Here is a 20112-nt window from a genome sequence, read left to right as displayed (position 1 = left end):
ATGCTTTATAGAAGTCCAGGAAGAGTTCACTTTGTTATTTTCGGTAGATATTGGTTTGTCTTTTATTTGGTGTCTCTCCTGAAATAGTCTTGTTCAGTAAGCTTTTACAGCGGATAAAGTGGAAAAGGTGTCTCTAATCGTTATGATCGTTACGTTTCTTCTCATCTCTGTAATTTTAAATAAATCCATAAGTGATTTTAAAAAATGTTTGATGATTTCCGGTAAGAAAAACGAAGCTATTATCTTTGGGATAATTTTCTCCATGTCATTGCACGCAGTAGGAATTTGATGGCGCTTTTTATTCTTTTCATCTGATAGGAAAATTCTCTAATATTTTGTTTACCATGACATTTGATTACTAATGAATGGAAAATTAGTGAAACAAACCAAAAATTTTATTGCAACAAGAATAAATTACAGGTGGGAAGCAAAAGTTAATAACTAATTACCACATTTATATTGCTCCAAAACGAATCTACAATAAATCATTGGTAAATGATATCATATGTGCGAAGTTGTGATAACTATTTTTCAAATATGCCCGAATTTCGTTGTAACAACCACGGTGTTAATGTACTGTAATCATCAAGCATTGCCAGTCCAGGTCCACTTCTCTGGATGAAAACGATTGATTATACAATTATGCGTTACGTTGAATGGGTTACAATTAGTTTGAAGGATTTAATTTTAGCGAGTTTGTTGAGTTCGGAAAACTATAAAAGTGTTCCCTGAGATATCACTGATTGCAGAAAAATATCTTTGCTTTGAAGACTTGGTATAAAGTTTGTAAGCCACAATATTGTATATGACAAAATCGAACCAATTTCTTCTGTTCATTTGCGCATTCTGCTCACTGAGTTGATGTGGTGCTAATGTCTTCTTATCAATTATCTTGTTATGCTTTTTCCGTTCCTGTTCAAAACTTTCCGTTATCTGTGCTACAAGAATAGTGAAGAATCTTCGCCACACATCGCTTATCATTGTCACAGAATAAGTGGACGCAAACCTCACTCTTTTCTTATCTTGACTTGGTTCTTCCTAAAATTAAAATACCTAATTTAACTAAATGCAGTCAAAATTGTTGTTATTTGCTTAGTGTCAAAAAAGTACCAAAAAAAAAAGAAGAAAAAATAAGAAACTAATGGATCACTTTTTCACCATTCAGATAGGGAATGAATTCATCGATGAATGTATTGCCTACAACAGCAAAATAATTCTTCTCTTCATTTTGATTCATTTCCAAAAATGACTGTTTGGAATGCGCTCGACCAGTTTTACGAGCCAATTGCCAAGCACCAATTAGATTTTCAGTATAACCAATCATATTTGTCAACTGTAATTGTTATGATAAAACAGTCCATTTGAATCTTTTAAACTGATAGAAATATGAAAACGCATTTCGAAATAAGTTTATTTAGCTACCATCAAAAGTTTTTAAACTAAAATCCACAAAATGTTACAAATCTATTCATCGATACTTTCTTATGACTCTATTCACAACTAAATAATTATAATGGAAATATGATCCGACAAAGAGTTCGATATCATGAAGTAAGCAATAAAAATACTTGCTATTTTGATCAGTTAAAATCATATAATCGAAACTATCAATAGCTTATCAGGAAAGTTGAATTAAATAGTATGATTTGGCAGCTAATATTTTCAATCCACTTCTGGCATGTAACCAATCTATGGCAACTACAAAGTTCTGAATGAAACAAGACACACTTGGTCAAGACAATCGGTAAACCGTACGATGTGTCCACCCAGTTTTGGCATTTTTGGCATCGTTGCTTTAGGTGATCTTTCAACGCCAAAAGGCTGTAAAAATTTTGGTTAATTCGAATTTAGCAAGAGATAATGAAGCACTAACATAAGAGTATTTTTTCTTAGCAATTTTTTAGCCAATTTAATTAAAATTAAACTCGCTGAATGAATTTACAATTACTACTAATTAGTAATTCTTGTATGCATCAATTTAGAAGATTGTTCGAAACTTCCTCTCATTACACTGTGAACAGTATTTCCATGTATTATGTGCAGCTTAAGACTTTTTGCTTCAATATTGAAATTTGGTGTTTAATTTTGTTAGTTTATTGTATTGTGTTGACTTAACAATTATTTTTTCATTGCTTTAAATGTCAGAAAATTATCCATTTTTAATATCGGAAAATTACCTATTTTGTGTTAAGAAGTTGAAAAACAAGAAAATGACCTTTTTCAGTTCAGGTGCAATATCGTTTAGGATTTTCACAAATATAATTCCAATAATTTCTTTTGGATCTTCCAATTTCTAAAAGAGTTTTTTAAAAAAGATTGTAAATTCTAGGACTAAAAAGATATTTGGAAGAAATCGTGAATTTCACCGATTTAGATTATCTATTTTGAGAAAAAATAAGTTTCACCAAAGACAAACTTAATTTAAAATGAAATTAAACAACTGATGACCTGAAAACTTTCACGCAAACACGTCCGTTCTTTTTTGACGAAGGCAATTTCGAATGGATTCTCGCATTCTGAACTAATCCATGTGCCAATTGATTTACTTCTCTTAATTGAGCCTGCTGCATTCCCCATTATAAATTTACTTTCACTTCTATTAAGGCATAACAACGTTTAGTGCAACTTGAAATCTAAAAAGTGAGCTTGCGTTGATGATGAATCCAAATGCACGGTACACATGTCAAGTTTATTTTTATTTCATGGAGACATTTTTAGTGAGCCAAACTTGAGTCGATAACGAACATTTTTATCATTTGTTGTTTAGAAATATAATTAGTCATACCTTTTGATTATTAATTTTTGATTAATTTGAAATCCAAAAGACTATTTCCCCCGATGTGTAATAATTAAGCTTAAATTATTGCATGTGCACTCTGATGTGACACGTTTGAAAATTGATTTTCAACAGAATTTCAAATTTTCTCAAACAAATTATACACTTAAATTTATCAAATTACTTTACTTAAATTGTTTCTCTCAACAACTGATATGCTTAAGCTACTCCTCAATATTACTTAAAAAAAAAACTTCAAAAAAAAAGTTAAAATATGAAGTGAAAAGTACAAGCAATTAGTAACATTCCAGATTCAACCAATAATACAATCACTTCGAATTTATCAAAGCAATTAATTACATCCTATATCTTTCTCAAAATTTGTGGGAATTTCTGTAACATTGAAATGATTAAAGCATAAAACAATTTGAGCAGAAATAACTTTGAGACAGGATCAAACAATGATTTAAAAAACTGGTTTTTTATTGGTTTAATAGTCTGGAAAGAATTATTTAAATCCTAAGAAAAAATTTCTTAACAGGATTAACAGGAATGCAAAAGCAATTCCCTTGTTAATAGAAAATTTTGCAGACATGCCAATTCACATCAATTTGAAAAAGGATTGAACATTGGAAACGAAAATAAATATAGATTCTAGAATTCCAAGGCTAATTCGAAAAAAAGTGAGTGTTGAAAATATATTCATTATATTACTCAGCGCAAAAATGAATGAACCCTATTGCTCCACATGATAGGTGTCAACAACATAAAGCAGGGAATGGACATACTACTAATAGTTAATTATTATAAATTATTAAATTAAAAAAAAAAAATTCAAAATTTCTCGAAAGAACAGCTTCTGTAAAACAGATGTTTCAAATTCATAAATTCCATTGTGATTACTTACGGGAATCGTGCATAATGCATTCAGCTTAAACGATATTAGTTAAAATATTTAAATACGGGAAATTAAAATTTAAAGTATAGCCAAAATAAAGAAACTGGTGGTAATCGCCATTAAGTTGCCATCAAATTAAACATAAATAAAGAATAAAACTGAAATTAATGTAAATTAAAAGTTAAAAATGTAATTGGAACTAAAAGGAAAAATAATTTTGAAATGGAAAATTGAAAGTAACAATTCGATTTGTGAATGTAAAAAGATTCATTACCATGAGATAATGCATTATTAATACGATTGTTAATATCACTTATGTTTTTCATAGAAATTTTTTTCTGCATTCATGTGATAAAGTGAAATATTGCAATATTACTTAATGGAAAGGTGGATATAAAAAGAGACTCAGAATCAAGGTTAATTTGATAAATAACAGTTGTAAGAAAGGTTGTCAGGGATAACGTCCGGATATCCTTTTTGGTTAACAATAACTGAATTACCTTAACTGCCTGCTTTTACTTAACGCCTCCTGCAATTATAAGCAATCCTCTATTAACAAAGAATTTTCCATTAATAACAATAGTTCGCTATTTAATTTGAATTCATAAAAATAACCAATTTCCTGATGAATTAAAAACGGAACTTTTTACCCCTTCCGTCAATCAGCTGAAAAAAGAGGCAAAAGACAAAGTAAATACTGAAAAAAAGAGGTAAAAGATAAAGTAATAATAAATTGAATAATTGAACCACTACGAGGAAAAACAATATAGATCTGTCACAGTGAAGATCAGCAAACTTTGTTGATAATAGTGCCTGCATGAGTTAAGTTTATAATATTAAAGAAAAAACAAGACTAATGTTCATAATTTTTCAAATTTTTAGATTTATCGCATATTCTGAAACTCTTGTTACTCTAAATGAAAAAATGTGATAGAACTTTAATAATAATAATAACAAGCCACTTCATCAGAGTCAAGTAATTTTCCAAAACACGTAGCTGAGCAAAACGGCAATCTATATCATACATTTCAATGTAAGAGAGTCCTTTTGAACTAAATGATAAGAATTAATGCTTGATTAAAACGTATAAGCCACAGAGATAAAGAAAATTATAAACTACAAATTGAATAGAAACCAAAAATAATCAGTCAAATAGGACAATTTTTGTCCAAAAAAAGATGGATATATAGCTGCATAAAAAATGGAAATTAAGTAAAAACGACAATTCAGAACTAATTTTAGTAATGATCAATTTGGCATTGAACAAAGATGACAATGAAGGTAATAGAGATCACGAAAGAAGACAAAGAAGACAGGAACAAAAACTGCAAAAGGAAAGAATAAGTTCCTAAAGATTTGTTTGCACTGTTCAAATTCTTCACCAGTTTTTTTTTTTTTTTTCCATGCATTTATTTCAAGAATATTCATGAATTCATTCATGTTATTGCATTAACGCTTTCAACTTTAAATCAGTATTGAAAAAACAGTGTAATGAAGAAGATAGCTCTTTGTTACTTAAAACACTTGCAAGTTCGTCCACATCACTGTTGACAACATCCAATAAACATTTCATTTTCCCACATTTCATCAAGCGAGTCACTTCACCACTAGAAATACGTGGTAGGCGTGTCATTTGCCGATGTAAAACAGAATTTAAACGCCTTGATACTGCCTTATCACCTAAGTAAAACCAAAGTAGTACGAAAAGTGAGTTTTAATTTATCAGGAAAAGAAAGCGAGCGTGAAAAATAATGCAAAAAGTTATAATGGGAAACATTTTAAAGAACGATGAATTGAACTGCTCTTTGGTTATAAACGAAAAATTTTTAAAACAGATATTGATCGAAAAGTTGGATAACTGACAGTGTCAGCTTAATCAAAAAGGTCAATTGAGTTCGTTCATAATAAAGCAAGTCCATCCGGCAATTGAATTTGGAAAGGAAAAACGGTTCTCCGATGCGATTTTTCAAAAAAAAAAAATACTACATGGGGTAATAAATGGATTGATTGATATAACATATATGTCTAACAGTCAAATTTTACATTCACAAGAGAATCGAAAAAAAAAAAAACCTGATTCAGAATCAGGTAAATCAGTGCATTCCTCGAGATCACTTTTAACCGCTAATGCTTGAATCAGGTCAGGGTCCGGCTCATTTAGCTGTAAAACATTAAACTACATCTAAAATGATATCATCATTTCTAAATTTGATTATAAATTACATTTAATAGTTCGTTCTGAATTGCAAAAAATGGATCGCACTTCAAATATAAATGTCGTATCAGCAGCAGTAATTTATAAAATAAAGAAATAATTGGAATACATAAATTACTTTTAGCTCTTCAAACATTTCGGATGAATGAGCAGGATCTAAAGTCCAAATAACATTCATAGCTGGATATGCTCTCACCAAAACTGTGAAAAGCGATCGCGTTTCACGACAACGACGACTTAATTCTCCCTTTAATTTTTTAAAATGGTTATGAGTTATCGTTTTTCTTCATTTTTCCACAATAATGGGACAACTAGACACAAACAACAGAAATAATTTGAACTAACGAGTTAAAATTTTGTGCTGAACTTAATGTCATAAAAAATAAAAAAAAAAAAAGTAAAAAAAAAAAGAGACATAAGGTTAAGGTCAAAAGCTTACTTGGAAGGGACCACCATTAACTTTTTTGTAGTCATCTTTGACATTTGCTTCAATAAGCAGAATTACATTTTTGTAGTGACGAAGCATCTAAAACACAATTTATGCTAAAAAAGAGTTATGTTATAGCTAAATGTTAATATAATGAGCAATCCAAAGAACTGTTTTTAACAGATTTAATTTCAATATCAGTAGCACTAAAGGATAGCTTAAGTAGTTAATTCTAAAAACAAAAATTGATAAAAATGACCTGTTCAATTTGTTTGAAGATGCGACCACTATGAAGTGATTGAGTAAGATCATCGAGAGCTTTTCTTTCAACAGCTATATTTGGCGAGAGAATGTAATCTCCAACTTCAATGGTAGCTGGCAGTAGATCTATACCTCGCTTGTAAAGCACTGTTGGTAATTCGCTCTGGAATTCCCTCATATCAACTATCACCTAAAATGCTGAATTACATTGTGTTTTCATATTTAAAAGTGCTTCATGTTTTTTTCAGTGGTTTATTTAATGGTTCATGAACTTCGACAAAGTGAAAAAATTCACCTTTGGGTTTCCTTCGTTTTGGTTAGCTCTTCCACCAGCATCTCTCGTTGATCTCATAAGTATCAATCTGTGCGATTCTTCACGATCTGTTTCATATTCCCTAGCGGACATCAGCGTCTGAAAATGGTTTATCACATAATTACTTTTAAAAATACACTTTAGTCAAATCCCTAAGGTTAACTATTACAATCGGACATACCCCCTGCTCCCGCACCATTTCCTCGAAGGCAATTTGTTCTTTCCTCAGTGAGCAGAGGTAACGCTCTTCTTCATTTGAATTCCCGTACATTACAATATAGATTATTAACGGTATGTGAGAGTGGCATGCCTTGTACATCTGCAACGGTACATAATTAACTAAATATATGCAGTGTAGATTACTAAGATTATTCGCAATGATTCCAAAAAATGTCTTTCTCTACTTTCATTTATTCAAAGTTGACGACTTATGCCATGTGTTAATTCTAATTTAAAGAAATTTTATTTAAAACTTTGTCTGAACAGCTCAAAATAATACTTTACCTCCAATAAGCGAAGGGATACCATATCGGAATGATAAAGAATAACAATTTGTGGTTCGAAGGTTTCTAGTTGTTTGATGAGGTTATATCGATCACCAGAAGGGACAATGACTAGAAGAGGATCTTGATTCTGAATTCCAACTTCTTCCGAATCACTTGGATTTCCAGACTGATCATCTTCGACATTTATATTCGAAGTAGATGCACTTTCCTCTTCCTTTAAGAAATACTAACTAGAGTGAAACGAGTCTTGCATTTCTGAAATGCATTAGTCGATATAGAGGTTGATAAATTTCCAAAAAGATGACAGTATTTTTGACAGACATTTAAATTCTGACAAAAATAATAAATTAATCGTGAAGTGAGAACACACTTGAACAATACTAACTTTTGTCATCTTTTTAATTTGCACTATGCCGAAACGCATGAGTCGAGCCTGTTTGCCTGAGTCATGCTTCTTCTTTATATCTTCAAATAAACGACGTCTTTTGCGACTCCGTTGGGTGAATTCTTTTTGCAAGACCTTCAGATTATTTATGATTTCACTACCTGTTTCGCCCTACAAATAAAAAATGGAAAGATTTTTAACACTTTGTTCGAACACTTAAAAGAAAGAATGTGGATTTGTATAAAATGATTCACCTCGCTATTATTAGCGAAAAGAACAATTTGTAAAGGATCCCATGAAGGTTGTGCTTCTGGTTCAATTTCCCCTTTTCCATTAATGAACTTTTGTCCCAGCTGCTCATTTTTTATCCATAAAAATTTTGCCACACCCCAACTGACGATGTCTCTCAACTGTCGACACACCTCATTTTCTGCACCAATTAATAACACCGTTGGTTCTAGAAACAATTCGTAAAGCTTTAGAAAATATTTTAAAAAATACTTCTGGTTGAAACAAAGTAATTCACAGTAAAAAATTTTAATGGAAATGACTCAATGCGCTTTTAAATAAATACTCTCTTAACCACCAAATTTATGCTGTAAATTGTAATATACCTTTCTCAGAATTCATCCTTTCCATTTTATAATTGATTTTGATCTCCTCTAAAATTTTAAGAAGTGCTTTCCATTTTGGTGGCTCTGAAATTTCTAGCTTCGAGTTTGACTCTTAATGCTTTTAGCATTTTTTAAAGTTTGACGCTGTTATGCTTTTTTAGTTTCATACTACTAAAAAAGATGACTTTGGAACTAACATTACAAATAGAAAATCATTCAACTGGATTCAAAAAAACGACTTGCATATATGATGCAATGGGTAAAAAAAGAAAGCCCAGCACAAGGAAATTAAGGACAGTTGTGTCGGACACGCCAAACATCTCAACAACTTCAGTTCCTAAATAGCTCGAGCAAACAAAAATGATTACTTACCTAACACACTTTGTTTAGTATCAGATTTAATTTTGCACAATCTGTCTGCTTCCGCAAATAGCTTTGAGGCTGTCTGTGTGAACAACCAACCACTATTAGTTGTAATCAGCTAGAAAATTTTATTCAGATTTTTAACACATACTCTTAAAAATCTTGGACTACAACAAACAATTTCGAAATTATTCGAAAGTAAGCCAACGACGCTTCATCAAAGATTAGTTGAGGTAAAATTTAATTCGCTCGAAAATTTTCTCGAGTGAAACTCACATCTTTATTATTTCTGACTTCATCCAAAGAGCAGTAAAGAGTAATTGGATCCAGTTCTTCAGCCTGAAAATGACAGCAATTACATTACAAACTTTACGTTTTTTTAATTAAAACTACTCAGAACATCCATTTACGAAAATATCATATTTCTAACTTTGTATAAAAGATTTCGAAGTTGTTTGAGATCAGCTAAAAGGCGCTGCTGCTTTTCAGTAATGGAGAAATGTCGTCCTTTCAGTTGTATTTCTAGTGAAGAAGGCAAAAGACCCGAAGCTGGCTGCATACTTTCTTCATCCGGGATGTTCTATAATTACTGCGAAGATTAATCAGTTTTTTGCAGAATGAGGAAAATGCAAGTTCCATTTTCTAAAAACTTACATCTGCTGATAATGAAGCCTGTTTCAGTTCTCGAACACAAGTACGTATTATATCTACCAATAATGACTGAATCTTTCGCATCGCATGCGGTAAGTCAGGTGTTATTTCTATCATATGTGGCTAGAAATCAGTTTCAAATCATTTTATCACTATATATTAAAGAAGTATTTATAACTCACTGCTCTAACATTTTTGATGCTTACAGACAAAATCAACAATTAACGCTTCCGTTTTACCATATTCTCACAAAACGAAACAAATGTCAACCTAAACTATCTTTATGCATTTTAATATATAGTAAATACTCACAGAACAAGGATCTAATGAACTTTTCACATCTACATCAAATCTTGGCAGAAGTCTAACTCTTCGAATATATAATCGATTCAACAATCGTTGCAAAACACCCATACCAGACAATGCTCCCGGATTGTCACTAAAGAGCAGATTATGCAGTCCAATCAGTTCAGCAATAGCAAACTTGAAGAAATAAAAAATCTATGAAACCAAAAACCTGAATGCCTTAACAAAACCACCCGCCTTCCTTTCTCGATATAAGCGAAGGATGAATGATTCTTGAAACCCACTTAGCAACCTGAAAACATTCCAACAAATACTACATCCCATTTTAAGAAACTACAAAAGCAATGAACTAATTTTTACTGCAAAACCGATCAAGAAATAAACAGACTGATGCGCGCGATGGACAATGATACCAGCCACATTCTTTACTGGGACGCGTTCTTGCAAGAGGTCAACCATCAGAATCCGTGACGTAATGAATTGTATCCCTCCTTCCATGTACAGTGATTCCCTGAAAAAGGTAAAAGAGAAAATGAATTTGAAAATGAACAGATAATAACCTCTCCTCACCATCATTCTTCCATACAAAAAATGAAAAAGACTACCGATCCTTTATGGAGCAATCTGCTGTGATGATCTTTGGTGGGCATTTAACTTTGGAATCGCGTAAGCGAGAAAGGAAATATGTCTGAAATCTCCTAATTTTTTCAATGGATTTGTATCACAATAGTATTTAGAGAATGCTCTGAAACACATGTAACTCTCAAATAAAGACTAAGATACAAAACTTGAATGAAATGGGAAAGTTTTCCATAGCTTAAGAGCTTACAATGCTCTTCTACGTGAAATATTCCTGAAAGCTACTAACATCATCTTGTGGAGTCGTATTGATAATAAATACCAATAACTGTGGATCACAATATAAATGTAGATGGTGAAGGATGAAACGCTCCATTCCCAAACCACTGAAAAATAAAAAAAAAAAAAGATTAGAACTAAGTGAATGACAATCACCTAGTAAGCAATGAAAGTGGCATACCTGGCAAAGACAAAAAGAACATCATCAGCATAAGTGTCCAGCATAATGTTTCTCTCGAATGTAAGCAGCTCAATCATGTCTTCATCCTCACCCAACTTATTCCTGGGCCTGGTAATAACTTCCGCTTTTTCAACCGAGGACGTCACTTCGCTCATCTTTTTAATTAATACCAGATACCGTCCCTGACTGGCCAACAAAACAAAGACATGAAACAGATGAACTCGATAAATAGAACGAAATTTATACAACTAAATTCAAAATATGTGCAACAGAAATGTCCACTAGCAAGACCCTAAGTTTCAATCTAGCCCAAGGCTCCCGCGTGAGCGAATTCTTACCCAAGTATTTGATATTGAAGTAAATGACATGTCAACTTCACGACTCCCCTCTTCTTTCATTTCTCTTTCGTAATTTTCACAAGGCTCAGCTTTTTCCGATTCCCAAACGAGTGCTAACGAGGAATAAAATTCGGAATATCGGAATTTATTGGGATATAGAGACTGAAAATCAAGATATCGAGATTGACATAACTGCGTAATGTATAAGATATGTGCTGATGCAGGAAATGAAATGTGTTTATTCATATTTCTTGCACAAATCACATCTTTCCAATTCGGTTTCTACATTTTATACGTAACAATATATTCCTTAATTCAGATAGACTGATTATAAAACTGGATGACAATAAAAGAAATAGTAGGGAACTGATTCATCCATATTATGTGTTTGAACCCCAAACCCACTTGTAATGATATGGATATACTGCTGAGGTTAAGATTGCTTACAGCTTTTTTAATCGAAATTATGATTCATCAGCTTCAGCTTTTTTTGAATGAATTTTGTTTTGAAGTGATTATTCGGATGAACATGTCAACATTCAATCACTTCCTTTATGAATTTTTCAAATGATATCGACAATACAATTAGATATGTAACATATATAATCATTTCGAAACATATGTCCATTTTATAGGTATGAAAAGACCTAATTACCTATATTTTGCATGATATAAAGTATAATGACATATCGTCAGTAGTTACTTTTGTAAAGATGAACAGTTGAATTCCAGATTTACTGCATTCTTCATCTCAAAATGAATACTTCCTCAAAAGCAAGTGGGAACTAATTTATTAGTCTTCTTTAAGACAGAGCCTTCTTAAGATTCCCACTTCTTTCGATTTCGATTAGGTCAAATGCATCTTTCTGCCTGATAGCTCACATGATTAATTCATAATATGGCGGTTGAAATTACAACATGACCAAGGAAGCTTTTAGCATTTTCATTGGCTTTTTCTATTCTGCTTTTATCTTCTCATCCATCAGTTCGTATACGCCACACACTTTATTCGCCGGTATGGCTTTATCTAAAATTACCGCAAAATGAATATTCGTTGAACAAATTAAAGTTAAAATAGTTAAATATGAGATGTATTTTTTGAGTCACTGCTGCTCGAATATTATTTATCTTGCCAGAAAAAAGCCTACCTACTCATGATTATTAATGCCGAACAAGATTCAGTATTAAATCTTATCTGTTTCTTACAACAAAACAGAGTTCTCACTTTTTCCGCTAGTAGTAACTCTTGCACATGAAAATCCCCTTTATTTAAAAAATTTCTTTTGTCAGTTAAAGAACTATTTATAATCAATCTTTGATTTTCAAAACAAAAAAGGGCTTAAAGAGGACGGACCAATCTGTTTCGGATATGCAAGTTTAAGATTTCTCATCAGAACTATAAAATCGTTCAAAGTCTTCGTTAATCTTGGATTATATTTCTTCTCCTCACCAACAGTCGTTAATAAAAAGCCCTGTAAACATTCGATAATTCTTTTAATTTAATTCGTCCTCTTAATGTTCCTTTAAGATTCATTCTTTGATTTTCTTTTTGTTGTTTTTGAACGACTGTGTAAATTTTTAAAAGAAAAGTGTTACTGCAATTTTGTGCATAATTTTATAAGAAAAAACACACATTTAATTATTACAATGTTTTGACACTAAATATTGTAATTTGTTGTTATCAGAAATTTTATTTCATAAATTGGCTGTTTGAAAGCAATGATTCATTCCAAAAATACCTTGTAATCATGAGCAGGATAAAGCAGGAAATCATCAGGTAAAGTGAAGATTTTCTCATGCACTGAATTGTATAATGTTTCTGGATTTCCTATAAATAACATTAATAGGAATTTATAGCACATCATGTAACATTAAAAAAGGAAGAGAAACATAAGTATTTTAACGAGGATGATTAAAGCGGTAAACAGTTCTGTCCAGTAGCAGTTCAGTTCAAAGCCTGTAGTTGTAAAGAGCAACCTACAGATAAGTTAGATCCAGATATAGAGACAATGAATCATCAGACTGGATATATTGAATTAGATCTTTTTTATTCTTTCCAACAATTTTTTCACGCCACAAATACAACTTAAAATTTGAGCCTGTTTTTTTTTTCTCTTTCTAATTGAGTTTATTTGATACTTATATTTACTGAATTTTAATTCAACAAACACAACATTTATATTTTCTGCCCACTACTTTTAATAAATTATGTCTTTCAACAGATACTTTTGATGCTCTTCACTAAATTCCATCTTTTATTCTACTTGAGTAAATGGTTTATTATAAATAGCTAGAACATACTAAGAGAAATTGTTTATTATTTAGAAGAAAATCTCATGAATTACAATAGAGCCAGCTTAAATATTCTAGAGAAACATATCTCGTTTTAAGTGAAAGTTTTGAATCATATCGGCTATTAACTATTTCCTTGCCATTATTGGATGTTTCTAAACAGTCTAAGAAATGTTTTCTTTAACTTCAAACTTTTAGACCTTATAGTTTCAACACAATACGCTTCAAGAAGTGTACATATGCACAAATTTAACCAAAAAATATAAAAAAGCAAGTATACCTTGTTGGAAATCTGTGCGTCCACATCCACGTACAAGAAGTGCATCGCCCGTAAAAGCCATTCGGTGATCATATAAAACATACGTTACACATCCTTGAAAGCACTACTCACCTTCTATCATCTGTATCTGCTATGTATGCAGAAATAGTATGAGCAGAAAAAACCATATGGAGGATTGATTGTAAGAATTTTTTTCACAAAGAAAGTTGCGAAATGATTAAATGGACTAAAATTCAGCCTCACTGATGGCTTTTCTGTTAAAAAATATCACAGTATAAAATATTATAATAAAAACTTCAAGCAAAATATTAAAATCTCCTTTAAGTCATACACTCAATTTATCTTGTCATCAAACGGTAAGGGAAAAAAAAATTTACTTGATTCCATCTCCAGCTACCTTTCTTCCAGTAAATTCGAAGCTGCAATATATATTTTCTCTTCCATCACTTTGAAAATTTTCCAATTTTCTATTTTCTCAGCTAATGATGAGCCTAATATATCACCTCCTCTGTTAGTAGATTTTTTTCATGAACTGAAACTATCAACCTTTGATTCTATTAAAGAAAACATTTCATACGAAAAAATGGGTACAGATTTTAATTATTACAGAAAGAAAGATGAAAAAGCTAAGTGAGCAGAACCTTATTAACTTGCCTTATCGAATAATGACAAGATAAATTACTAAAAGATACCATTTTCTGAAGACTTTAATATCGTTTAATTAAAAAAACCGCGCCATTAATTTCGCCTGAGCCATAAGAGAATAATAACTTATAAATTACAACAATATACGACTCAAAAGTGCTACATAGTATTTACCATCAGTATGCCCTGGTGTCGTGCGAACTTCCAGATTTTGATTGCCAAATTTTAGTATCTCTCGATCACTGACCAGTACATCTGCATGACCGTCGACATATTTTGATAACACAGAAAGCATACGTGGGAAAATACGCTTCAATTTGCCAGTACCAGTAATGTGATCTGCATGAAGATGTGTGTTAACACCATATATTGGATCCAAGTTGAGCTCTTTGATAAGCTAAAATACTATCATTTATATTTGATATCTCTATAGTGAGCGATTTTGTATGGTTTAAAGTTATTTAACTGCGAAGTAATTTGAAAAAAGAACAAAATCTCTCGATTCATTGATGTTGGAGAATTTCAGGACTGCAGACTAAACTGAAGTAATATTCGATACCTTTGCATCCCGTTCGACAGTTTCCAGCACGGGATCTATTATTATCGATTTTCTACTCACAGAGCATCCTAGCAAATACGTATAAGTGCATGAAACGGGTTCGAATAGCTAAAAAAGGAAATAAGTTAAGCTGGGGAAATGTTCATAAACTCTCATGAAATTTAGCCAAAAATATTAAAGTTTAAATCAAGTTAGAAATCTACACAGTTCAGAATGTCAAACACTTTTTCCAGAAAGTGTTTTTCACTAAATCGAATTTGCTCGAAAGATCATTCACCTGACGGAAAATCAATTTGGTTGCCATTCAATAGATTATTTGATCAGGAAGTTTTAAAGGTATTAAAACTCTGCAAATAAAACAATAATCTTCTGAGATTTTATCATCTTGCACTAACAATCAACAGCAAAGTGACTGTTAAAGACTGATGAAAAGTTACGCGAGCTGTATGAACATCCGTCAATTAACGTGAAATGGTGAAATGAAATATTGTGTTATGTAAATTCGTTGTTTGAAATTTTTTGTGCATTCATTAAATGAAACAGCAATTCCAGGCCAAGTTTTACATACACACAGGACTTGGAATGACATTACTTAGAAACCAAATTCATTTAACGTTTTAAATCTATTTCTGAATTAATAACATTTTGAATCCCTCTCAAATCTTATAATTTTTTACAAATCGAACAATTTTATCGTTAGGTCATATCAGAAAATCATGACAAAATGGTAGTAAATTACAGTAACGTGCTGTTCAAACTCAAACAGTTTCTAAGCATAGGATTCTAATCTCATTCAATATCGATATATATCAGCACACAGCATGAAAGAAGTTGCTATTTGGTAAACTTTTGGGAGAAGTCTTAAATTAAGTGGGAAATAAAAAGATCATGAGCACATTTGTATTGTATAATTGACTTAGATTTTGAAGCTTCCGTCAAGAAATGTATTTATTTTGTTTATTCATTTTCCATTCAAAACTTCGTATCTAATCTGGAATGCTTTTTTCAAAGTTTTTATTTATATACATGTACAAAAGACAGTAATTTACATCACTCACGGAAATTATCATATACATCAAGTGCTACGCTATGATTTCAGCTATCAATTGACTGAAGAACAGAATCGGAACTCACTTTACAATCTCAGAAAACTCGTCCAACTCGTCCACTATAAGTAATTATTATCTCCTGTTATTACAACATTAAATACTAATAACTTATTTCAAACAGAAAAGAAATACAGGAAGGATATTGCCATCACTAATATGAAAAAAAAAAATCAATTTTAATAATTTTACCGGCCGAAATGTAATAAAATATTTGTTTGGACAGTTTTGGACTGTTATTATCATTTCTGTCCCACTTCATTATTTCTTAAGAAAATTTTAATTTCTCTAAAATATACTCATTAATCTTAATATAAAAGTGTATAAATATAAAAGTTGAAACGAAAGGCTGTCCTAAATTCGTATTAATTAATTACGTATAAACTCACGCAAAATAATGAAAAAATGTTTCATTAATTTGAATCCCATACAAATGACTCAATTAAGCAAGAGATCGTCAGAACAACGACTACCAGAAGAGCATGTCGATAAATGTGTCTTATTTGAAGTGGACCATAGCATCAGACAGGTGTGAGATAAGATGGTGGTGCTCGTGTTATTGTATTTTACTCTTGTGCTAGTGTTTGCAGTATACTTATTTCAGAGTTACAGTTTAGTCCCATTTATTGCTAATTCGACATCACTAATTCAGCAAAACTAAGTTTTTTCCATTTTTTGTCAAATGACTGATTAACTACTATATGTATATATTATTGCATGATTCGAAAATGGATCTTATTTGGGATTATTTGCTGCAGTAATACTTCAATATTCTCAAGGATATGCCTTCACTTCCCGATTATTCTGCATCTTTTGTAGTTGCAAAGAAAGTATGAATGCTTTCTGATATACTTCAAGTATTTTTAACGTATTTTTGTTGCAGTTATAAATCACTTTGAGCTTTATGTGAGTGTTCAGAATGAAAAGGAATTAGGTATCCATTAGAATAGTTAGAGTAGTATTACCGATTTATTTATATTTTTAACATGACTTCTTGTTATGCCATGTTTTTACTTATTAGTTTTATTTAATGACCTGTTGTTATTTCATATGTGCATGTTTATCGATGGAAGTGAAGTTTCAGAGAAGTAAAGTGAATGAAAATGTATTAAGAAATGCTGTTAGTCGGACGTTACAAATTAAATGCAATCGCATGCGGACATTTATCGATGAAAATCACGACTCGTTGCATTTACATATTAGCCAGCTGCGACAGTTTGCCGCATCTACCGGTGGTATGCTTTAATTGGTATTTTAAGGTCTTAATACAGTCAAAATGCAAATCTGTTTCGTCACTGGTTTTTCATAAATTTGTTTTGTATTACGATGTTAAATAGTGCAATGCTAGCAAAAGTTTATACCGGAACTGTTCATCATATTCACTTCGAACTTTTTTCACTCATCCAATTTTTTCTTTTTCTAATTTCTATCCTTCTTTAATATTTACAAAGCTGATAAAACACTTAGTTAATGGAAGCATATAAGCAGATTACTATTATCAGAATCAGTATGCTTTGTCGTAGGCTTAGTTCTGGATGAAATTCGTGCTCTTGTTTGGCCTGTTCTGGCATCTTCACTTGTACAGGATTCGTTCACTGATCAGGAGACAGCATCAACATTTTCGGATTCTGATTTTGAATCCGCTCATTCCGACTTCACTTATGAAGAACATGACTCCACGATTGACTCTGCTACCATTGTAAGTTCTTACATATTTCTAATAGTTATTTGCCTTTGATTTAGACGTGTCCTAGAGAAAAATTTTAAAAATCAAGGAAATATTCTTGTTTTTAAGAACAAGTTTTTAGATATAAAATTATCGATGTCAGTTAATTTTCAATGTTTATTTGTACAGTCATTTGGTTGAAAATTACTTCTGATTTCAAAACTTATTAACAAATTTTGGCAATGTTTGATGAAAATATTAAGTTTTAGAGGAACTAACCATGAATTTCGTTTCAGTATGCTGCGATATTTCAAGACTCTCGTCCTTTTCCTTTCCTTGGTACTATTTGGGATATCATTAAAAGCTCGGATTTTTAAGTTTGGTTAACCAAAAAAGTGTTGGCCACGAAACATTTTTGTTTTGACACACTTATGTGCTCTTAATAGTGAAATTAAAGTTACACTTGATATTAAAAGATAGACAGTTTTCAGTTCAAAAATGGAAATAAATATTTTCGATAAGAGCAGTTTTATTCAATACATTAACACCGGCGCTCCAGTATTTTAGTTGTCAAGTCCAACGTTGAAAGATTTACAAAGTCATCGTGAATGGAACCAGGTGCAAATGGATGTTCAGCGCACACTGGCGCGATTTCCACCTGATATATCAGATAAAGAACGATGTACTTTGCAAGAAGATCTAACTCCTTTGATTGTAAAAATTCTCTGGAGCTGTCCTCGATTTCATTATTATCAGGGTTATGGAAATCATTTGCAAAATGCTCTCTTTAATAAGTCGTTTTACGAAAAGTTGTTTCTTTAAAAAAATTTTCAATAAATATTAGGATTTTTCTATTAAATTTGTAAGTTTTTAAACTAAAGAAAATTCTACAACAACAGATCCAACAAATGTATGGAAAAACTGTAGTACAAAAGTTTCACCTACCAGAAAATAGAAATTAGTGTTTTAATTTAATATTTAATCCTAAATATTTTTGTGTTTTGAACACTGGTGTTAGAGTTTGCTGTATAATATATTACGTTTTAAGGTTTTCATGATGTTTGTTTGACCTTATTATTGGTGCTCGGTAATGAGAAAGCAGAGCATGTTGGTATACTTTTGGCAAACAATGGAATTTTTAAGGGGTTTGCTTTCTATTTGATAGATATTCTACTTTATTCCAAGTATTATTTCATGTCACTGAGAAAAAATTCACCACTAAGTACTTATGGATGAAATGTCTTAGAAAATATTTCGTCAGCTTCAATTGATGCTTGTTTTAAAATTAATGTTTTTCAGTTACCTTCTCAGAAAGCTAGAAGATACCGTACTCAGAGATCTTGATTTGATGCATGTTTTGCTTTGGAAAGTTGATGAAGAGTTGGAAAAGGTAGTACGTGCTGTAGAATTAGGATCATTATTTGCTTTAAGCTGGCCATTGACGTGGTTTTCACATGCTCTTCATCACTACCACCAAGTTTGTTATTTTTCGTTTAACGTTTTCGAAGAATTCAATACTATATTTGACATGTATCTGCTTTTTTTTCTGGTTCATTTTTTTGAGACATTTGTTTTTTACTTTCTGAATATGATCATTTTTGTTGAAGGAAACTCTAAAACAACGAACTGTAGGTAACAAAAAACGACAATCAGTTACTTCAAGGGTTGTTTCCTTTTCCTTCCAGATAGTGCTTTGTTTCGACTTTTTCCTGGCTACTCATGCGCTTACTCCCATTTTTTTAACTTCTGCTGTCGTTTTGTGGCGAAGTAATGCAGTCCTTAATTGTTCTCGGGACATGGCTTCTATTCATCATCTACTGAATGTAATACCAAATGATATCCCTGTTCAAGCACTAATCAACGATGCGCAAGATCTGTTTCGGTTATTTCTCCGTCTCATATATATTTATTTATATATTGTATTCACTTATTTTTCTTCGATTCATTTATGCACATCTATTTATTTACTCACTTGTCTGTATCCATTTTGGTAATAAATTGTTTCCCTTTGTAATTTAAAAAAATTTTTTTTTTTTTGAAAATTACTCTCAATTTAAGGATGTTTCCTCCATCACGGTTACGTGGTCCGCTAATGGAAGACTATCAACATCTTATAAATATTAGTCGGATAAGAAAACCGTCGTTTCCAAAGACATCCCTTCGAAAGTGGTTAGTTGCTGGTACTGCTACTGCAGCAATATACGTCCTATCAAGATATATGTTTATTACTTCTTCCTACTGATCTTTTTGTTTGACCACTGTAAGTTTGAGTCTGATCCATTGTTAGAGTTTAATATTTCCATCAAAATGCAATCTAATTTGTGTCATACTTTTATCAAGTTTTATTTATTTTGTTTATTGCCTTGCTTTGTTGAGATGTTGGTGAAGTCTTTCAGATTATTTTATATTCAATATATATTCAATATAGAAGATATTGAAATATTGTGACATCTAGATTTCTGTGATTTTTAT

General features: G+C 31.4%; 4 protein-coding genes across 4 annotated transcripts; 1 reads left to right on the top strand and 3 right to left on the bottom strand.

Annotated features, from left to right (window-relative positions):
• Positions 1-524: 524 nt before the first annotated feature.
• On the bottom strand, positions 525-2577 carry Bma-glb-12 (Uncharacterized protein; the record flags this gene model as incomplete). The annotated part of the gene is made up of 6 exons (XM_001900814.2): positions 525-614; positions 796-1038; positions 1151-1333; positions 1729-1821; positions 2216-2293; positions 2449-2577. 6 exons carry the CDS (start codon positions 2575-2577, stop codon positions 525-527), a joined length of 816 nt encoding a protein of 271 aa, XP_001900849.2.
• A 2538-nt stretch (positions 2578-5115) lies between these two features.
• On the bottom strand, positions 5116-10909 carry Bma-xpf-1 (ERCC4 domain containing protein; the record flags this gene model as incomplete). The annotated part of the gene is made up of 21 exons (XM_001900815.1): positions 5116-5354; positions 5748-5835; positions 6008-6136; positions 6329-6415; positions 6576-6767; positions 6873-6989; positions 7072-7209; positions 7395-7610; positions 7782-7952; positions 8036-8238; positions 8396-8479; positions 8768-8876; positions 9035-9097; positions 9189-9338; positions 9413-9532; positions 9722-9848; positions 9927-10007; positions 10104-10226; positions 10321-10403; positions 10584-10680; positions 10755-10909. 21 exons carry the CDS (start codon positions 10907-10909, stop codon positions 5116-5118), a joined length of 2772 nt encoding a protein of 923 aa, XP_001900850.1.
• A 1139-nt stretch (positions 10910-12048) lies between these two features.
• Positions 12049-15172, bottom strand: Bma-ethe-1 (putative glyoxalase II, 78941-80643, putative; the record flags this gene model as incomplete). The annotated part of the gene is made up of 7 exons (XM_001900817.2): positions 12049-12119; positions 12447-12564; positions 12832-12920; positions 13665-13757; positions 14484-14706; positions 14869-14976; positions 15146-15172. The coding sequence occupies 7 exons, from the start codon at positions 15170-15172 to the stop codon at positions 12049-12051; spliced, it is 729 nt and encodes a 242-aa protein (XP_001900852.2).
• A 1584-nt stretch (positions 15173-16756) lies between these two features.
• Bma-tbc-20 (TBC1 domain family protein C20orf140 homolog, putative) lies at positions 16757-19882 on the top strand (the record flags this gene model as incomplete). Its single annotated transcript, XM_043079098.1, has 8 exons — positions 16757-16804; positions 17059-17209; positions 17498-17673; positions 18208-18397; positions 18689-18785; positions 18940-19117; positions 19326-19522; positions 19699-19882. The coding sequence occupies 8 exons, from the start codon at positions 16757-16759 to the stop codon at positions 19880-19882; spliced, it is 1221 nt and encodes a 406-aa protein (XP_042935032.1).
• Between the last annotated feature and the right edge of the window lie 230 nt (positions 19883-20112).

The sequence above is a fragment of the Brugia malayi genome, assembly GCF_000002995.4.
Source record: "Brugia malayi strain FR3 genome assembly, contig: Bm_v4_Chr2_contig_001, whole genome shotgun sequence".
Classification (NCBI taxonomy): Eukaryota; Metazoa; Nematoda; class Chromadorea; order Rhabditida; family Onchocercidae; genus Brugia; species Brugia malayi.
Note: the sequence above shows the minus strand (reverse complement) of the source record. Positions and strands in the feature narration are given on the sequence as shown.